At 41.8% G+C, this 16,995-nt stretch overlaps 1 protein-coding gene across 1 annotated transcript in view; it reads right to left on the reverse strand.

The window, feature by feature from the left end:
* The window catches only part of SNAPC3 (small nuclear RNA activating complex polypeptide 3), a 39,621-nt gene extending 23,296 nt beyond the window's left edge, over positions 1 to 16,325 (reverse strand). The window contains exons 1-3 of the mRNA XM_059143507.1: positions 15,966 to 16,325; positions 15,165 to 15,242; positions 2,183 to 2,267 (exon numbers count right to left, since the gene is read on the reverse strand). Of these exons, the coding sequence (XP_058999490.1) occupies positions 2,183 to 2,267; positions 15,165 to 15,242; positions 15,966 to 16,282 (480 nt within the window). The 5' untranslated portion in view covers positions 16,283 to 16,325. The remainder of the gene's footprint in view (positions 1 to 2,182; positions 2,268 to 15,164; positions 15,243 to 15,965) is intronic.
* Between the last annotated feature and the right edge of the window lie 670 nt (positions 16,326 to 16,995).

Raw genomic sequence — 16,995 nt, forward strand, 5'->3', positions numbered from 1 at the left:
TAAAATCATACTCAGTGTTGAAAGACTATAAGGATATACACTTTTGTCACTTCTACTCAACATAGTACTAGAAATTCTAGCTACAATTAGATTTTTAAAAAGGAAGGAAACAGAGTGAATGAGCAAGCAAAATAGAAAGTAAGAGATAAAGTTAGTTCTGTTTACAGATAACAGGCATGATCTTCTATGTATCAAATCCTAAAGAATCCACACAAAAAGCCTATTAGAACAAATAAATTTACCAAAGTTGCAGGCTACAAAATCAACACACAAAAACCAGTTGTATTTCTATATAACCAGTGTATAACTTGTAAAGGATATTAAGAAAACAATAGCGGGGCACCCGGATGGCTCAGTGGGTTAAAGCCTCTGCCTGAATTCAGCTCAGGTCATGATCCCAGAGTCCTGGGATGGAGCCCTGCATCGGACTCTCAGACTCTGCTCAGCAGGGAGCCTGGTTCCCCCCCACCCCTCCACCACCTGCCTCTTCCTACTTGTGATCTCTGTCTGTCAAATAAATAGGTACAATCTTTAAAAAAAAAAAAAGAAGAAGAAAGAAAGAAAGAGAAAACAATAGCATCAAAAGTAATAAAATACTTAGGAATAAATTTCATAGAAATGAAAAGACTTTGGAAGCCTGCCTGGCTCAGTCTGTATAGCATGCAACTCTGATCTCAGGGTGGTTAAGTTCAAGCCCATGGTGGGTGTAGAAATTACTTTAGAAGAATAAAAAAAAAGAAAAAAAGAAAAAAAATCAAAGACTTGTACACTTAAAAACTATAAGACATTACTGAACAAAACTAATGACAACTTTAATAAACTGAAAGACATAGCTTGTTCATGGCTTGTTCATGGATTTGAAGATGTTCAGATGACAATACTACCCCAAGTCATATACAGAATCAATTCAATCCCTATCAAAATCTCTGATTATTTTTTTAAGATTTTATTTATTTATTTGACAGAGAGATAGCACAAGCAGGTAGAGCAGGAGGCAGAGGGAGAGGGAGAAGTACCTGAAACAGTGAATGTACTTAATGCTACTTAAATCAAACATTTAAAAATGGTTAAATAGTAAATTTTATGTAATGCAAACTTTACCACACACACACACACAAAAAAAAAAAAAAAAAAAAAAGGGTGCCTGGATGGCTCAGCTGCTAAGCGTCTGCCTTCGGCCCAGGGGCCTGGATCAAGTCCTGCATCAGGCTCCCTGCTCATCCAGGAGCCTGCTTCTCCCTCTCCCTCCGCCCCTCCTCCAGCCTCTTCTCTCTCACACATGCTCACTCTATCTCTCAAACAAATAAATAAAAGCTTAAAAAAATTAATAAAAGGGAAAGAAAACAAATGTCTCTATGTATTATCAAGTGCCCAACACAGCATCTGACACTCAGTAGGTCCTTAAGAATATGTACTGAATGAACCCTCATTATTTATTATCTTAAATTTTTCTGAGGGTTTACATAAGAGATGGTGGATTAATAATGTGGCTAAACCAAAATCAGGAGCAGACTAAAGTACCAGCAACAGGGGGATGAAAAGGCATGAATTTAGCCTAAGATAAAGAGCAAAACCAAATTAAAAGCAGAAATAAAGGGATGCTTGGGTGGCTCAGTCAGTTAAGCGTCTGACCCCAGTTCAGGTCAGGATCCCAGGGTCCTGGGATCAAGTCCCACATTGGGTTCCATGCTCAGCGGGGAGCCTGCTTCTCCCTCTCCCTCTGCTGCTCCCCCTGCTTGTGCTCTCTCATTGTCAAATAAATAAATAAAATCTGAATGAATAAATGTAAGAACAAAGGCAGAGATCTGAGAGTCAAACGTGCCATCACTTCAATCCCTTTTTTCTCCCAAAGATTTTTATTTGAGACAAGAGGCAGAGTTAGTGTGAGGAGGAGAGGGAGAAGCAGGCTCTCCAGTGAGCAGGGAACCTGAGACAGGGATCAATCCCAAGACCCTGGGATCATGACCTGAGCCAAAGGCAGACACTTAACTGACTGAGGGACCCAGGTGCTCCATCATTTGAATTCTGTGGGTCTTTTTCTCCTACTTTACCAGTCCCAATGAGGTTTCTCTAAGTTTGTTTTCAAATAAGCATATCCAATATAAAGACACCATCAGTCATCACTAACACCCAATGACAGCGTTCACAATTTCATGGGGAAAAAAAAAGATGAGATTCTTACCATCTCATAAGCAAACGTTTCTTGTCTGCAAACCCGGTCTATTGTTATAGTTTCTTCCCGCTGTTCCAGAAGCTTTTTTCTAATCCTGTTAGAGGAACAAGAAAAATCAAACTTCAATACCTGTACTAGGTCTTCCGAGGTATCTTTAATACTTAACTTTCACTTGATTTTTTTTTTTTTTTTTTTGAGAGATAGAGTGGCGGGGCAGAGGGAGAGAATTCCAAGCAGGCTCTGCGCCCAGTGATCTCATGACTCTGAGATCATGACCTGAGCCGACATCAAGTCCAACACTTAACTCACTGAGCCACCAAGGTGCCCTGAGAATGAATTTTGAGCTAATTTTAGACCTAAAGCTAAAAGAAGCTATAAAAATAGTAGAGTTCCCTTAAATCTCTCACCCAGTTTTCCCTATGTTAACACCTTACATGATCATAATTATCAGGATCAGAAAATTAACATTAACATAGTATCAGTAACTCTAAGTCTTTTTCAAATTTCACAAGCTTTTTTTTGATGAAATGCCGTTTTTCTTGCCCCAGGATCCTCTGCAGGACACTATACTGCATTCCCTCTATTTGTCTGCAATTCTGCAGTTTTCCTTGTCTTTTATTACCCTGACACTTCTGAAGAGCTCTACTTCGTTATTTTGTAGAATGTCCTTGAATTTGCATTGACGGCTGGTTCCCCACGACTGGAGTAATGCTGCCCATTTTTTGCAGGACGATCACAAGGATGATGTCCTCATGGTGTCACACCAAGAGGTTCACCATGTTCATATTTACATGTCCTGCTACTGGTGATGTTTACTTTGGTTAAGCTCCTGAACACCAGATTCCTATAGTAGAGAGGTAACTTTCTTTTCCTCTGTACTTGTTAAGTATTTGGGAGAAGATACTTTGAAACCATGCAAATCTTGTTTCTCCTCAAAATTTCACCCAGGGATTTTAGCATTCAAAGGCAGATTTGTCTGCAACATTTTCTATCGTGGAACATGCCTAAGGGTGATTCTCTGTTTCCCTCCTTCTACATTTACTCACTGGTATTATGAGGAAGACCCATCTGTCTCCTCCCATATATTTGATCATTTATACTACTATGAGCTTGCATTTATTTCATTCTGTAAGTTAAAATCTAATAATGTGGGATGCCTGGGTGGCTCAGTGGGTTAAAGCCTCTGCCTTTGGCTCAGGTCATCATCTCAGGGTCCTGGGATCGAGCCCCGCATCGGGCTCTCTGCTCAGCAGGGAGCCTGCTTCCTCCTCTCTCTCTGCCTGCCTCTCTGCCTACTTGTGATCTCTGTCTGTCAAATAAATAAATAAATCTTTTTAAAAAATCTAATAATGTAATTATTCTATCAATCTAACTGTTCTACTGATGGCTGTTAGGAGCTCCTTTGAGTTGGAGCCTGTCTTTCAACAAACCCTCATCCCTTTTTATGAGCATTTCCTTATTTTCTAACACTGTAAGATGGTTGAGGTTCACCTTGCACTTCCTTGTCTCAGTCTTAAAATCTAAGAGCCTCAACAAGACAGGTTTTAGAGGCCATCAGCTGAGTACTAGGTGTGGTCACTGTTGGAGCAGTCAGCACTTCTTCCAGACCTCTTGGGGGAGAAAGGTAGAAAACATAAATGTGTATTATACCATATATGTACGAATATCTGCACTTCTGTATTTTTCTGTTATATACTTAAAACCATGAGTTTATACTGATGCTCCTAATCCCAAACTAAAATCACTCATTTAGCCTTTAACCTTTTGTTGTCACGTTTTTCCCCAAAAGTGAGAAACCCCACTCCTATTATCTATTATTTGTTTGAGTCTAGAAAACATAGTTTCAGAATTGCTCATCTATACCCCTGTGAGAAACACTAAAACATGAGCAGTACCTTTTGTTTCTAGCTTTGTAACACTAAATCAAGACATGCTTTTGTAGCACTTAGGTCAGTTCTTTCTTCCCCTTCTCTCCAGTGTTATGTTGTGACACAGGCTCATGGGTTAGTGTTTGGTTTTATTTTTTTAAACTTCATTTACCTATTTATTTACTTATTTCAGATTTTACTTATTTATTTGAAGAGAGAGAGAACATGAGCAAGGTGAGGGGCAGAGGGAGAAGCAGACTCCCGGCTGAGCAGGGAGCCCGATGTGGGACTTGATCCTGGGACCCCAGGATCATGACCCAAGCCGAAGGCAAACGTTTAACCAACTGAGCCACGCAGGTGCCCTTCGTGTGTTAGTTTTTATACTCTATTTGTGGGTTCCCCCACCCACACCCTGGCTGGTTTTGATTGCTTTTGGGATGTGTAAAAGACAGGTGAAACATCACTATGGTTCTAAGAATCAGAGTTATAAATACATATATGACCACACTCCCAAGAAGTGTCATTCCCTCTTCATCCCTACTAACTTGTTCCCACTCCCTTCTTACTTTCTACTCCATGCCCACCCACCCCTTGTAGGCAACCAATCTCTACATTTCTAGTTTATCCCTTCCATTTCTTTTGTTCAAATAAGCAAGTGTTTGTGTATTTTCCTAAAATTTTCTATCAGTCTGAGACCTAAACAGTATAGAACAAAGAAAGCTTAATCCAAAAATGAAAAGAGTATTAGAGTAATGAGAGATTAGCTCTTAAGAAGAAAACTCTACTATAAAGGAACAGCAGATCTAAGGAGTATCCTACCATTTGGACAGAGAAAGCATACCCAAGAAGTCGTATCCAAGAAGTCATGTACCCCCCCACCCATCCCGGAAATGAGATCTGCACTTTGCTCGAAGGCCATGGCTGGGACTCATTGAAGGGCAGAGAAAGTGGCTATGGTTCTCCACCAATGCAACTGTAGAAATCCAGGGTACCAGGAAAAGCTGTATGGGAGATGCATCAGGAGAGGAGCAGCAAAGGAAGGGGCTGAGCAATGGGTGCTACTGACTGCCAGGTACTGACAAAGGATAAATATTTAAAGGGCCAAGGCCCATTTTTACAGAGCAGGCGAAAAAGGTCAATTTATAGATGAGAGCCAACAAACTGATGACTTGCAAACCTACTTTCCACATGAAAGGTAGGATACACTTTTTGGGGAGGCTTTGCTTTTTTTGTATAGCAGCATCTCCTAGAAATCACCCTATTGGTTCATCCTTCCTCAACCTTTAGTAGAGCTTAAACACTCAACTATATGGACGTCCTACTCTTTTTCAACACTCTCCTATGTATGTATATTTAGGACAGTTCAAATATTTTGAATTACAAACAATGCTGCAATGAATAACCTTGTTCATACTATATTTTCATATTATTGGGAGTGTATTCTTAGTATAGATTGCCAGAAGTGGGCCTTCTTGGATGAAAAGATAAGCACCTATGTAGTTTGTGTCAGACTTTACCAAATAACCCTAGAGAAAGCTTATATCCGTGCACCTGGGTGGCGCAATTGGTTAAGTGTCTGCCTCTGGCTCAGGTCATGATCCCAAAGCCCTGGGGATCAAACCCCACGTAGGGCTCCCTGCTCAGCAGGAATCTAATTCTCCCTGTCCCTCTGTTCCCTCCCACTGCTTGTACTCTCTCTCTCTCTCTCTCTCTCAAATAAATCTTTTTTTTAAAAAGTAAAAATAGGGGCGCCTGGGTGGCTCAGTGGGTTAAGCCGCTGCCGTCAGCTCGGGTCATGATCTCAGGGTCCTGGGATCGAGTCCCGCATCGGGCTCTCTGCTCAGCAGGGAGCCTGCTTCCTCCTCTCTCTCTCTCTGCCTGCCTCTCTGCCTACTTGTGATTTCTCTCTGTCAAATAAATAAATAAAATCTTTAAAAAAAATAAAAAGTAAAAATAAAAAATAAATATAACTTTTATAGGCACTGAGAAATCAAAAAAATTCACCTGACTCGCTTTATTGTAATATTTGCTTTACTGCAGTGGCCTAGAACTGCCCCACAAGATCTCCAAGGTATGCCTGTATTTAACAACTTTTAAAAATTTCCAGGTAGAATGGGCTGATGTTTAAGATTTATTTATGTATGGGCACCTGGGTGGCTCAGTGGCTTAAGGCCTCTGCCTTCGGCTCAGGTCATGATCCCAGGGTCCTGGGATCGAGTCCCATGTCCCGCTCTCTGCTCAGCAGGGAGCCTGCTTCCCTTCCTCGCTCTCTGCCTACTTGTGATCTCTGTCAAATAAATAAATAAAATCTTTAAAAAAAATTTATGTCTGCATTTATTTATTTATTTGAGAAAGAGAGAGAACTGTGCATAAGCCAGCCAAGGGACAGAGGGAGAGGGAAAGAGAAAATCGCAAGCAGACTCCCAGCCAAATACAAGGCCCAACATAGAGCCTGATCTCCCAATCCAGAGCTCATGACCTGAGCAGAAACTGAGAGTCCAAGTGACGAGGCCACCCAGGCACCCCTAGAATGGCCTCATTTTGTTTTTTTTAGTAAACTCTAGTTTTATTATGTTGTGACCACAGAGTACTGTTTATAGTAGTTTGTACTTTATGTGTGTTACTATGTTTTCTTTGTGATCTAATATACAATCAACTCGTGGGGGTATGCCAAGTGTTCCCTAATATTCCTCCCCCTCTGCTTCTCTGCCTACTTGTGATCTCTGTCAAATAAATAAATAAAATCTTTGAAAAAAAAAAAAAAACGAAAAAATATAAAAGGGGTTTACATGTGGCTCACAAAACAAAAACCTTGTGCAGACAACAGGCATATATAAAATAAAGTGATTCCAAGGGAAAAAAAAGGACTGGACAAAAGTATGCCAGATAAATGGAAAGGAAAATTACGCAGCTACAGCTGTCCTGATAGGAAACAGATTTCAAGCCCTGAAACATAAAATGTGACAAAGTTCACTTTTTTTTTTTTTTAAGACTTTATTTATTTGACATAGACCAAGAGCACAAGCAGGAGAAGTGGCAGGCAGAGGGAGAGGGAGAAGCAGACTCCCCACTGAGCAGGAAGCCCAATGTGAGGCTTGATCCCAGGATCCTGGGATTGTGCCTGAGCCAAAGGCAGATGCTTAACCAACTGAGCCACCCAGGGACCTCTGTATTTTTTTAAAAAAGACTTTTATTTATTTGAGAGAGAGAGAGAGGGACAGCACAAGTAGGAGGGGCAGAGAGAGGGCGTGGTGGGGAGAGAATTCATGCTGAGTGTGGAGCCTACTGCAGGACTCTATCCCAGGACCCTGAGATCATGACCTGAGCTGAAACCAAGAGTAGGACGCTTAATCCACTGAGCCACCCACGTGCCCACAAAGGTCACATTTTAATGCCACAAATCCCAACTGAGATAGAATACTTAGGGATACACACACACACGTGCGCGCGCACACACACACATTCACATACATGTATGTATACACACACATACCAAATAATAGTGATCAACTTTACAGAACAAAACTATAGCACATACAAGATGCACAGCTAGGAACTCCCTAACAGTAGGACACTAATTTAATGAGAGGCATTAAATCAAATCAAATTTTCATTTGCATCTATTCTGCCTTAGTTATATCATAACTCGTTTGAGAAATTTTTTTTCTTCCACTTCTGAGTTCCACCACTTTTTTCCTCCATTCCTCCTTTTTCTCATCATTTCTGTTCTTAGTTTCAAAATTTCAGATCCAAAATGCTTTTCTATCCTCAAATGCTTGTTTTAGTATACTCAATTTTGTTTGGAATGCAAACTTGGTTTTCTTGATTCCTAGTTATTACCTGGGAAAAAGAGAGAGATGATTTGTATAAACAGCTTTCTGATTTTCTGCAATAAACTCCCTATGAACTTTATTTCTACTTACTCATTTTGTGATACTTGTGGTGGAAGAGGGTTTGTAAGATTCCTAGTTTAATGGTACTCTTTTCTGTCCTTTTAACAAAGCCCAGGTAAACTACAATGGGTTTGTTTGTTTGTTCTGGTGGCAGGGAGAGTAGAGTTGAGTCCTTCAGTTCTGTGGCTCTCTTTTTCTTGCAGGACTCTGAAGTTCCCCTTTCACATCCTTTAAATAGTGGACAGTGCTCTGCTGGCTAGTAAAGTCAGAGGATGGGGCAAACTAAATGAAATCGCTATTGTATTAAAACTAATGTTGCTGAAGCTTTGGGGATGACAGATAAGTTTCAGTAGTGCCCATGTAGTAGCAATCACTACAATGCTCCAGTTCCTAGGAATTAGTCTTCAAGCAGTTAAAAAATTTTTCAGAAATGCTGACAGCAAGTTATTTAGCTTGGTATGGAACAAAGACAGCAGCATGTATGAGAGGAGAATCAACCTCTTTCAAGTGCCTTTTGTTGAGGTTAAAAAGTGCTCGAAGTGTATTCATTTTTATGCCATAATAAAGGGGTCATGTATTCAGATTTTGTCTTTAAGTTACTGGTGGAGAGAAGAAAGGAAGGTTTAGAGAAAGCAAAGGGATACAGATTTAGCATTTGGTACAAGTCTAATTTACTTGCAGTACTGTTCAGATTACTGCTAGTCATGTTTAAAATCTAATCGTTTCAAAGTACATCTAAATAATTCCAGCAAAATAATGCCACACTGACTCCTTTTACATTAGATCATATATAATTCACATGTCCTGTGGAAGGGACCAGAAGACAAGCAAGGAGATTCAGTCGATCTGGAAAAACAGCCAGGTGAAACGTGTCAAGTGACCTGAAAATTATTATACAATGTGGCTTAATAAAATCATTACAAGTAAACAAAAAAAAGTTATTATAAGCCAATTGGTATTTTATTAACTATAGCAAAGAAGTTTGCTTTGTTTATAATTATTAATCTCAGGGGCACCTGGATGGCACAGTTGGTTAAGTGTCCAATTCTCGATTTTGGCTCAGGTCACGATCTCAGGGTTGTGGGATTGAGTCCCACAACAGGCTCCACGTGCTCCATTGGGAATCTGTTTAAGATGGTCTCTCCGTCTCCTTCTGCCCCCCAAAATAAATAAAGAAATCTTTAAAAAAAAAAAAAAAAACAATTAGGGGCGCCTGGGTGGCTCAGTGAGTTAAAGCCTCTACCTTCAGCTCAGGTCATGATCCCAGGGTCCTGGGATCAAGCCAGGCACTGGGCTCTCTGCTCAGCGGGGGGCCTGCTTCCCCATCCCCCCCAACCCCCCACCCCCACCCCGTCTGCCTCTCTGCCTACTTGTGATCTCTCTCTCTGTCAAATAAATAAATAAAACCTTAAAAAAAAATCTTTTTTCAGGCAATTGCTAAAAACTGCTTTCTCAAGTTTATGAAAGTTTCATTTATTCTCCTCACTCCGCAAGTATCTACTGACTTCCTATTATGTGCCAAAGTTCCAGGAACTGGGGATACAACAGTGTGTATGACAGACATACTTAATGGAACTTTTAAGTCTAGCTAGGAAGACAAAAAATTAAACAAGTATATCATGGGTGTGATGAGTATTTCTTCTTTTAAAATATTTTATTTATTTATTTGACAGAGAGAGAGAGATCACAAGAAGGCAGAGCAGCAGGCAGAGAGTGGGGGGGGGAGCAGTTTCCGGATGCGGCTCCGGAACCCTGAGATCATGACCTCAGCCAAAGGCAGAGGCTTAACCCACTAAGCCACCCAGGTGTGCCTGTGATGAGTATTTCAACAGGGAGGTACGGGGGCTACATGAGCATAAAAGGGGCTTCACTGGGAGTCCACAGTCCTTCAGTGCTTGAAGGATGAGTAAAAGTCAGCAAGACCAGAAGGATGCAGAGGTGTTAAGTCTTCAAAGCAAAGGCCTGGAGTGAGTGCACATTCCAGGCACTGAAAACTGCAGTGTGTCTGAAGCACTGCAGACAGAGAGCTGAAAAGATCTGCAAGACCCATTCTATAGAGGCCCTTGGGAGCCACTGAGTAACTTAGGATTTTTGCCTAAGAGCCAGTGAAAGATTTTAAGAGAGACACGATGTACATTTTAGAACTATCCAACTCCATCGATCAATGACAGTTAAAGAGCACCAATGGAAACAAAACAGCACGGTAAGCTTAGGGGCAATACACAGATAGGGGAGTCTGGACTCTCAATGAGCTTTCAAAAACTTCAGAAATATTACAATTAGAGTTCTGGACATTACAAGGGAATCTATTTCCTAAGGGAGGAGATTGGCTATAGTAATGTGGAAAGGAATCTATGGCTTCAAATAATGGAGTTTTAGATGGGAAAGGGCCCTCCTGAGCCATTTGAAAGAGAAAGTGGTTGAAAAGAACTCTGGAAAGGCAGATTTGGACTCTAAGTGGGGAGTTTCACATGTCTACGTAAGGAATCTAAAATCTGTCATGGAGGAAAGGTACGCCATTGGGAACTTCTCAGCAAATGAGCATGCTCAAGTGGCAGCACAGATGAGTAAATCAGAAGAGGAAAAAACTAGACCTAGGAGAGATGGGAGGCATTCCTGGTGCTCCAAGTCACTAATGTACACATTAGCAGTGGGGATAAGGAAAAGAGATTTAGCAATTATAAAAGAAACCAAGGTGGAAATGAAACACCCAAATTTTCGAGGGGGAAAACAGAAAGGATAGGATCAAAGTTTAAAAATGATGAGGTGGTGTGAAGCGGACTCCAAACTGGAAATGATAAATGTCACCATTACACACATATTTTCTCTATAGTACTATCACAGCACAGCTCAGTGTGACTGGCAGACCAACACTGATCTGAGAGCTATTTCTTCATTCAATCAGTAGAAACAATGAAAGTACGCATTTAGAAAGTCATAGTAATGAATTTTACTTTGAGTATGAATAAAAATTTTACTATTGAGTTTAATAATAAAATATAATTGGAAGTAACAGTTGAATTCAATAAAGTTGCACAATACAAAACTAATGAACCGAAATTGACTGTATTTCTGTACACTAATAATAAAGTAGCAGAAAGAAAATTTTTTTTTAAATTCCGTTTACAATTTCACCAGAATAAAATACCAAGGAATAAACTCAACCAAGGAGGTGAAAAACCTGGATTTTGAAAACTATAGAACACTGATGAAAGAAACTGAAGCCAACACAAATAAATGGACAGATAGTACATGCGCATGGGCCAGAAGAATACTGATAAAATACCCATACTTCCCGGGGGCACCTGGGTGGCTCAGTGGGTTAAGCCGCTGCCTTCGGCTCAGGTCATGATCTCAGAGTCCTGGGATCGAGTCCCACATCGGGCTCTCTGCTCAGCAGGAAGCCTGCTTCCTCCTCTCTCTCTCTCTCTCTGCCTGCCTCTCTGCCTACTTGTGATCTCTCTCTGTCAAATAAATAAATAAATAAATAAAATCTTAAAAAAAAAAATACCCATACTTCCCAAAATAACCAACAGCCTCAAGGCAATCCCTATCAAAATACTAATAGCACTTTTAACAGAATTAGAGCAAATAATATAAAAATTTGTATGAAATCACAGAAGACCCGGAACAGCCACAGCAATCTTGAGAAAGAACAAAGCTGGATGTATCACAATCCCAGATTTCAAGATATACTACAAAGCTGTAGTATACACAAAACACACACATAGACCCATACAACAGAACAGAGAACCCAGAAATAAACCCACACTTACACAGTCAATTATTCTACGAAGGAGGAAAGAATATACAATGGGAAAAAGCCAGTCTCTTCAACAAATAGTGCTGGGAAAACTGGACAGCTAACATGCAAAGGAATGAAACTGAACCACTGTCTCACACCACACACAAAGAATAGATTAAAGGATTAAAGACCTAAATGTGAGACCTGAAACGTAAAACTCCCAGAAGGAAAACACAGGCAAAAATCTCTTAGACATCAGTTTTAACGATATTTTTCAAGACATCTCAGGCAAGGGATGGGACAACTATGTGGCTCCGTTGGTTTAAGTGTCCACCTCCAGCTCAGGTCACGATCCCAGGGTCCTGGGACTGAGACCTGCACGGGGCTCCCTGCTTAACCGGAAATCTGCTTCTCCCTCTGCCTGTACTCTCCCTGCTTGCGTGCTCTCTGACAAATAAATAAAATAAAACCTTCAAATAAACAGAACAGAATAAACTCTTGGGCCTATACCAAAATAAAAAGCTTTCATATAGCAACAAAAATCATCAACAAAAAGGCAAACTACTGAAAGTGAGAAGATATTTATAAATGATATATCCAATAAAGTGTCAATATCCAAAATAAAGAACTTATACTAAAAAAGGAGAGGGCCTGAATAGACATTTCTCCAAAGAAGACATACACATGGTGAACAGACCTAGGAAGGAAAAGATGCTCAGTATCACTAATCATCAGGGAAATGCAAATCAAGTGGGGCTTAGTGGCTCAGTCATTCAGCATCTGCCTTCTGTTCAGGTCCCGATCCCAGGGTCCTGGGATTGAGCCCCACATCAGGCTCTCTGCTCAGCGGGGAGCCTGCTTTTCTCTTTCCCACTCCCCATGCTTGTGTTCCTCTCCTGCTGTCTCTCTCTCTAATAAATAAATAAAATCTTAAAAAAAAAAGAAAGAAATGCAAATCAAAACCACCAAGAGAGATCACTAATTAGTCAGAATGGCTAAAATCAAAAAGTCAAGAAATAATTATTGGCAAGGATGTAAAGAAAAAGGAACCCTTGCGCACTGTTGGTAGGAATTAAATTGGTGCAGCCACTGTGGAAAACAGTATGAAAGTTCTTGAAAAATATTAAAATATAAATACCATATGATCGAATAATTTCACGACTAGGTACTCATCCAAAGAAAGCAAAAACACTAATTCCAAAAGATATATACATTCTTATACTAAGGCATTATTTACAATAGCCACGATATGGAAGCAACTCAGGTGTCCATTGATAGATAAATGGATTAAAATTTGGTGTGTGTAATGGAATACTACTCAGCCATTAAAAAGAATGAGATCTTGGAGTGCCTGGGTGGCTCAGTGGGTTAAGCCTCTGCCTTTGGTGCAAATTATGATCTCAGGATTCTGGGTTCGAGCCCTGCATCGGGCTTCTGCTCTTCAGGGAGCCTGCTTCCCCACCTCTCTCTCTGCCTGCCTCTCTATTTGTGATCTGTCAAATAAATAAATAAAATCTTAAAAAAAAAAAAAAAAAAAAGAATGAGACCTTGCCATTTGCAATAACATGAATGGACCTAGAGGGTATTATGCTAAGTGAAATAAGGCAGACACAGGAAAACAAATACTATATAATTTCACTGATATGTGGAATTTAAAAAAGAAAACACACAAGCATAAAAAAGCAGAAAACAGCCCCATAAATACAGAGAACTAATGGCTGCCAGGAGGTGGGATGGCAAAATGGGTGAAGCAGAGTGACAGGTACAGGTTTCCAGCTGTGGAATACATAAATCATGGGGATAAAGGAACAGCACAGAGAATACAGTAAGTGGTAACTTAACAGGTATTATGAACAGCCTTGTGTTGTGACAGATGGTAAGCACAGAACATAGAGAGCGGTCAGAGCACTATGCCATCCACCTGAAACTAATGAAGCATTTTATCGCAACTATACTTCAATAAAAAAAAAAATTCAAGGGGCACCTGGGTGGTTCAGTCAGCTGAGCATCCAACTCGATTTTGGCTCAGGTCATAATTTCAGGGTCATGAGATCGAGCTCTCCATCCTGAGTGTGGAGACTGCTTAGGATTCTCTCTCCCTCTCCCTTTGAACCCCATCCTCCCCTGCATGATCTCTCTCCAAAAAAATTCAAAACAATGATATACTTCCAAAAATGAAAAAAATAAAAAGCACAATGACCCAGAGGTCTGGAAGTTTGGGAGGGGGAGTTATCTTAATAAAGTATTTTTTTTTTCTTTTTTAAAGAAAGAGGGGCGCCTGGGTGGCTCAGTGGTTTGGGCTGCTGCCTTCGGCTCTGGTCATGATCTCAGGGTCCTGGGATCGAGCCCCGCATCGGGCTCCCTGCTCCGCGGGAAGCCTGCTTCCCTCTCTCTCTCTCTCTCTCTCTCTGCCTGCCTCTCTGCCTACTTGTGATCTCTGTCTGTCAAATAAATAAATAAAATCTTTTAAAAAAAAAGATTTAAAAAAAAAATTAAAAAAAAAAAAATAAAGAAAGAAAGAAAGAGAGCCTGATGCAGGGCTTGATCCCAGGACCCTGAGATCATGACCTGAGTGAGCCGAAGGCAGAGGCTTAACCCACTGAGCCACCCAGATGCCCCTAATAGTCTTTTTAATCTTCAAAAAATAATAGTAATAATAACCTCTGTTCTAAAAAAAAACTTATCATTGAGTTTGCCTTTTAATTCTATTTTCCTAGTAATTCACTGGTATCCTATTTCACAAAAAATGAGTCTGTGAAAATTAAAGACTGAAAACAGTTTGACAGACACAATCAGTATCCAGCTTGCACTGGAACCTAAGTCGATTCACTGTCCCTTTGTAAACACACATTTAAAAAGAAACACAAAAATAAGTAAAAATAAACAAAAATAAACACAAATCTGAATACAGACTGGACATTAGAGGTTAGGGATTTACTGCTAATTTTCCTAAGTGCCATAATACCACTCTGATTATGTGGGAGAATGATACTTGGAGGAGCTATATGCTCCTCCTATATGCTGCTGTATTTAGGTCTAAAAGACCATAGCTGGGGGCGCCTGGGTGGCTCAGTGGGTTGAGCCGCTGCCTTCGGCTCAGGTCATGATCTCAGGGTCCTGGGATCGAGTCCCGCGTCGGGCTCTCTGCTCAGCGGGGAGCCTGCTTCCTCCTCTCTCTCTCTGCCTGCCTCTCTGCCTACTTGTGATTTCTCTCTGTCAAATAAATAAATAAAATCTTTAAAAAAAAAAAAAATAAAAAAAAAAAATAAAAGACCATAGCTGAAACTTACTGAATGGCTCAGCAATAGAGAAAGACTTGCCGCAGGTATCTCAAACACACACAGCTAAAGCAAATTCGGTCAAATGTTAATGGCTCGATTTAGCGGGTGGGGTGATAACAATTATGTACTCTTAACTCATCAATCGTATAACGTTGAAAAAATATTTAAATAAGTATCACATAATAAAAGGAAAGTCTTCCGTACCCTAAAGTCACTAGGTCAGTATTCTCGGGGATGACTTCGGGATCCTCACCCTCCTCAAGGCACTTCAATTTATCAAGGCTAAAACAAATAAAAAGGAAAAGCAATCACCCTTCCAGACCACAAAGAGTCAGGGTTGTGTCCTAAATACATCATTAAACAATTAAGAAGTCAGATAAAACCCAGCAGGCGGGGCTCAGAGGAGGCCGGAATTCAGAACAATGACATCTATGCGGATTTTCGACAGAGAAAAGGATACATGGCCGATTGATGGCTGGTGGCCAAATACTGTTAAACGAAGAAAGAGATCGTTAAAAGTTTTTTTTTTTTTTTTCCACCCTATAAAAGCACTTTGGGGCCCTTTATGCCTCCAGCATACCTGGAGGTCCCCAAAAGTAACCACGATTAGTCAAAGGGTTTAACACTCCTCTGATTAAATCTCCTTCCAGCCTCATCATTACTAAGGCTCCTCCATTGTCAAAGTGTCTTGTCAATGGCAGCAACACATCGCCTTACTCTGATGTTTTTTCTACATTATCAAGCACTTAAAAGAATTAACCAGTAGAAAAATTAAGCTTTTATGCAGCTCTCCCGTCCCCAACTCCCCGAACTTGCGCATTCGGATCACGGGACTTCTCCGGGGGTTCCAGGAAGACTCGAGCAGCTGAGAGGTTTGGAAGGGCGGTCCTCTTACCCCTAAGGGTAAACCACAGGCCCTCCCAATCATGAGTCTCAGAGTACCGCAGGAGCAAGGCTGCACCCAGGTTATCTCTAAGCAACAAGAGCCCTCGGCCCCGCACTCACCCGCACACAGTCCGCAGCTCGGCTGCGGCCTCCAGGCTGCAGCCCAGATCCCCGGCCACCGCAGCATCCTCCTGGCCCCAGTCGGTGACCCCTTGGCTCCCAGGCAACGCAGATGCCTGTGGCTCCTTCAGCGACAAATCCCTTTCCCCGCGCAACCGGCCACGCCACAGCTGCCCGAAAGCGCCCACGTGGAAAGCGCGCGTGTTCAGCTCTGGAAGCTCGTACTCTGGAAAGTTGCAGTTCTCACTGCTGGAGACCGTGTCCTGCCGGGGGTCCACCCCGCGGCACGTTGGGCCGCCCCTGCTGCTTTCAGCCATGTTCGCCCCACTCCTTTCCCTGCAAAAGCCGGGAGAGCAAGACCTCGCGGAGCGTGATGGGACTTGTAGTTGCACTGGGCTCGGTCCGAAGAGCAGCAGGGCTGCGTAGGACAGCTTCAGACACTGCATTTCCCACAAGGCCCCGGGCCGGGCACGCCCCCGGGCGCGGCGCCGCGAGCTTCCGCGCGCAGGGCTGAGCGCATTGTTCTCCGCTCGCGGTTTTGCTGTGAGCGGTTGGTTGGGATCTCAGCCATGGGTAACCTGTGTTGTTGCGTTCCGGTTCCCCACGGTTACGTGGCATCGTTGTCTGCTAGGTAGAGCGGCCTCTGGACGCCCTTCGATCCCGTTCGTTGCCGTTGCTCGGCCCGGGATGCGGGACTTTCCCTTGGCCCCGGGGTTCGTGCGCTGCGCTGCTGCCTCAGTGTCCCAGAGCTGGAGAGACAAGGACGGCCAGGGCTGAGACCACGGATCCGACCGGTCCTCCAGATCCTGGTCGTTAAAAAAATCTCCCCAGCAGCCCCCATGTTCTTGTGTATATATGTATGCATTGCTGTATACATTCACAGCAGTGTTTATTGAGCGTTAACTATGTATCAGATACTGTACATTATTAACCCTGATGTATATTTTTAAAAATCATAACCTTCCCAAGCAGGGATTATCATACCATGGTACTACTGAGGAAAGAGTTAACTGTGGGGAAATAGAAGCGG

Source organism: Mustela lutreola, chromosome 12, assembly GCF_030435805.1.
Source record: "Mustela lutreola isolate mMusLut2 chromosome 12, mMusLut2.pri, whole genome shotgun sequence".
In the NCBI taxonomy this organism is placed as follows: Eukaryota; Metazoa; Chordata; class Mammalia; order Carnivora; family Mustelidae; genus Mustela; species Mustela lutreola.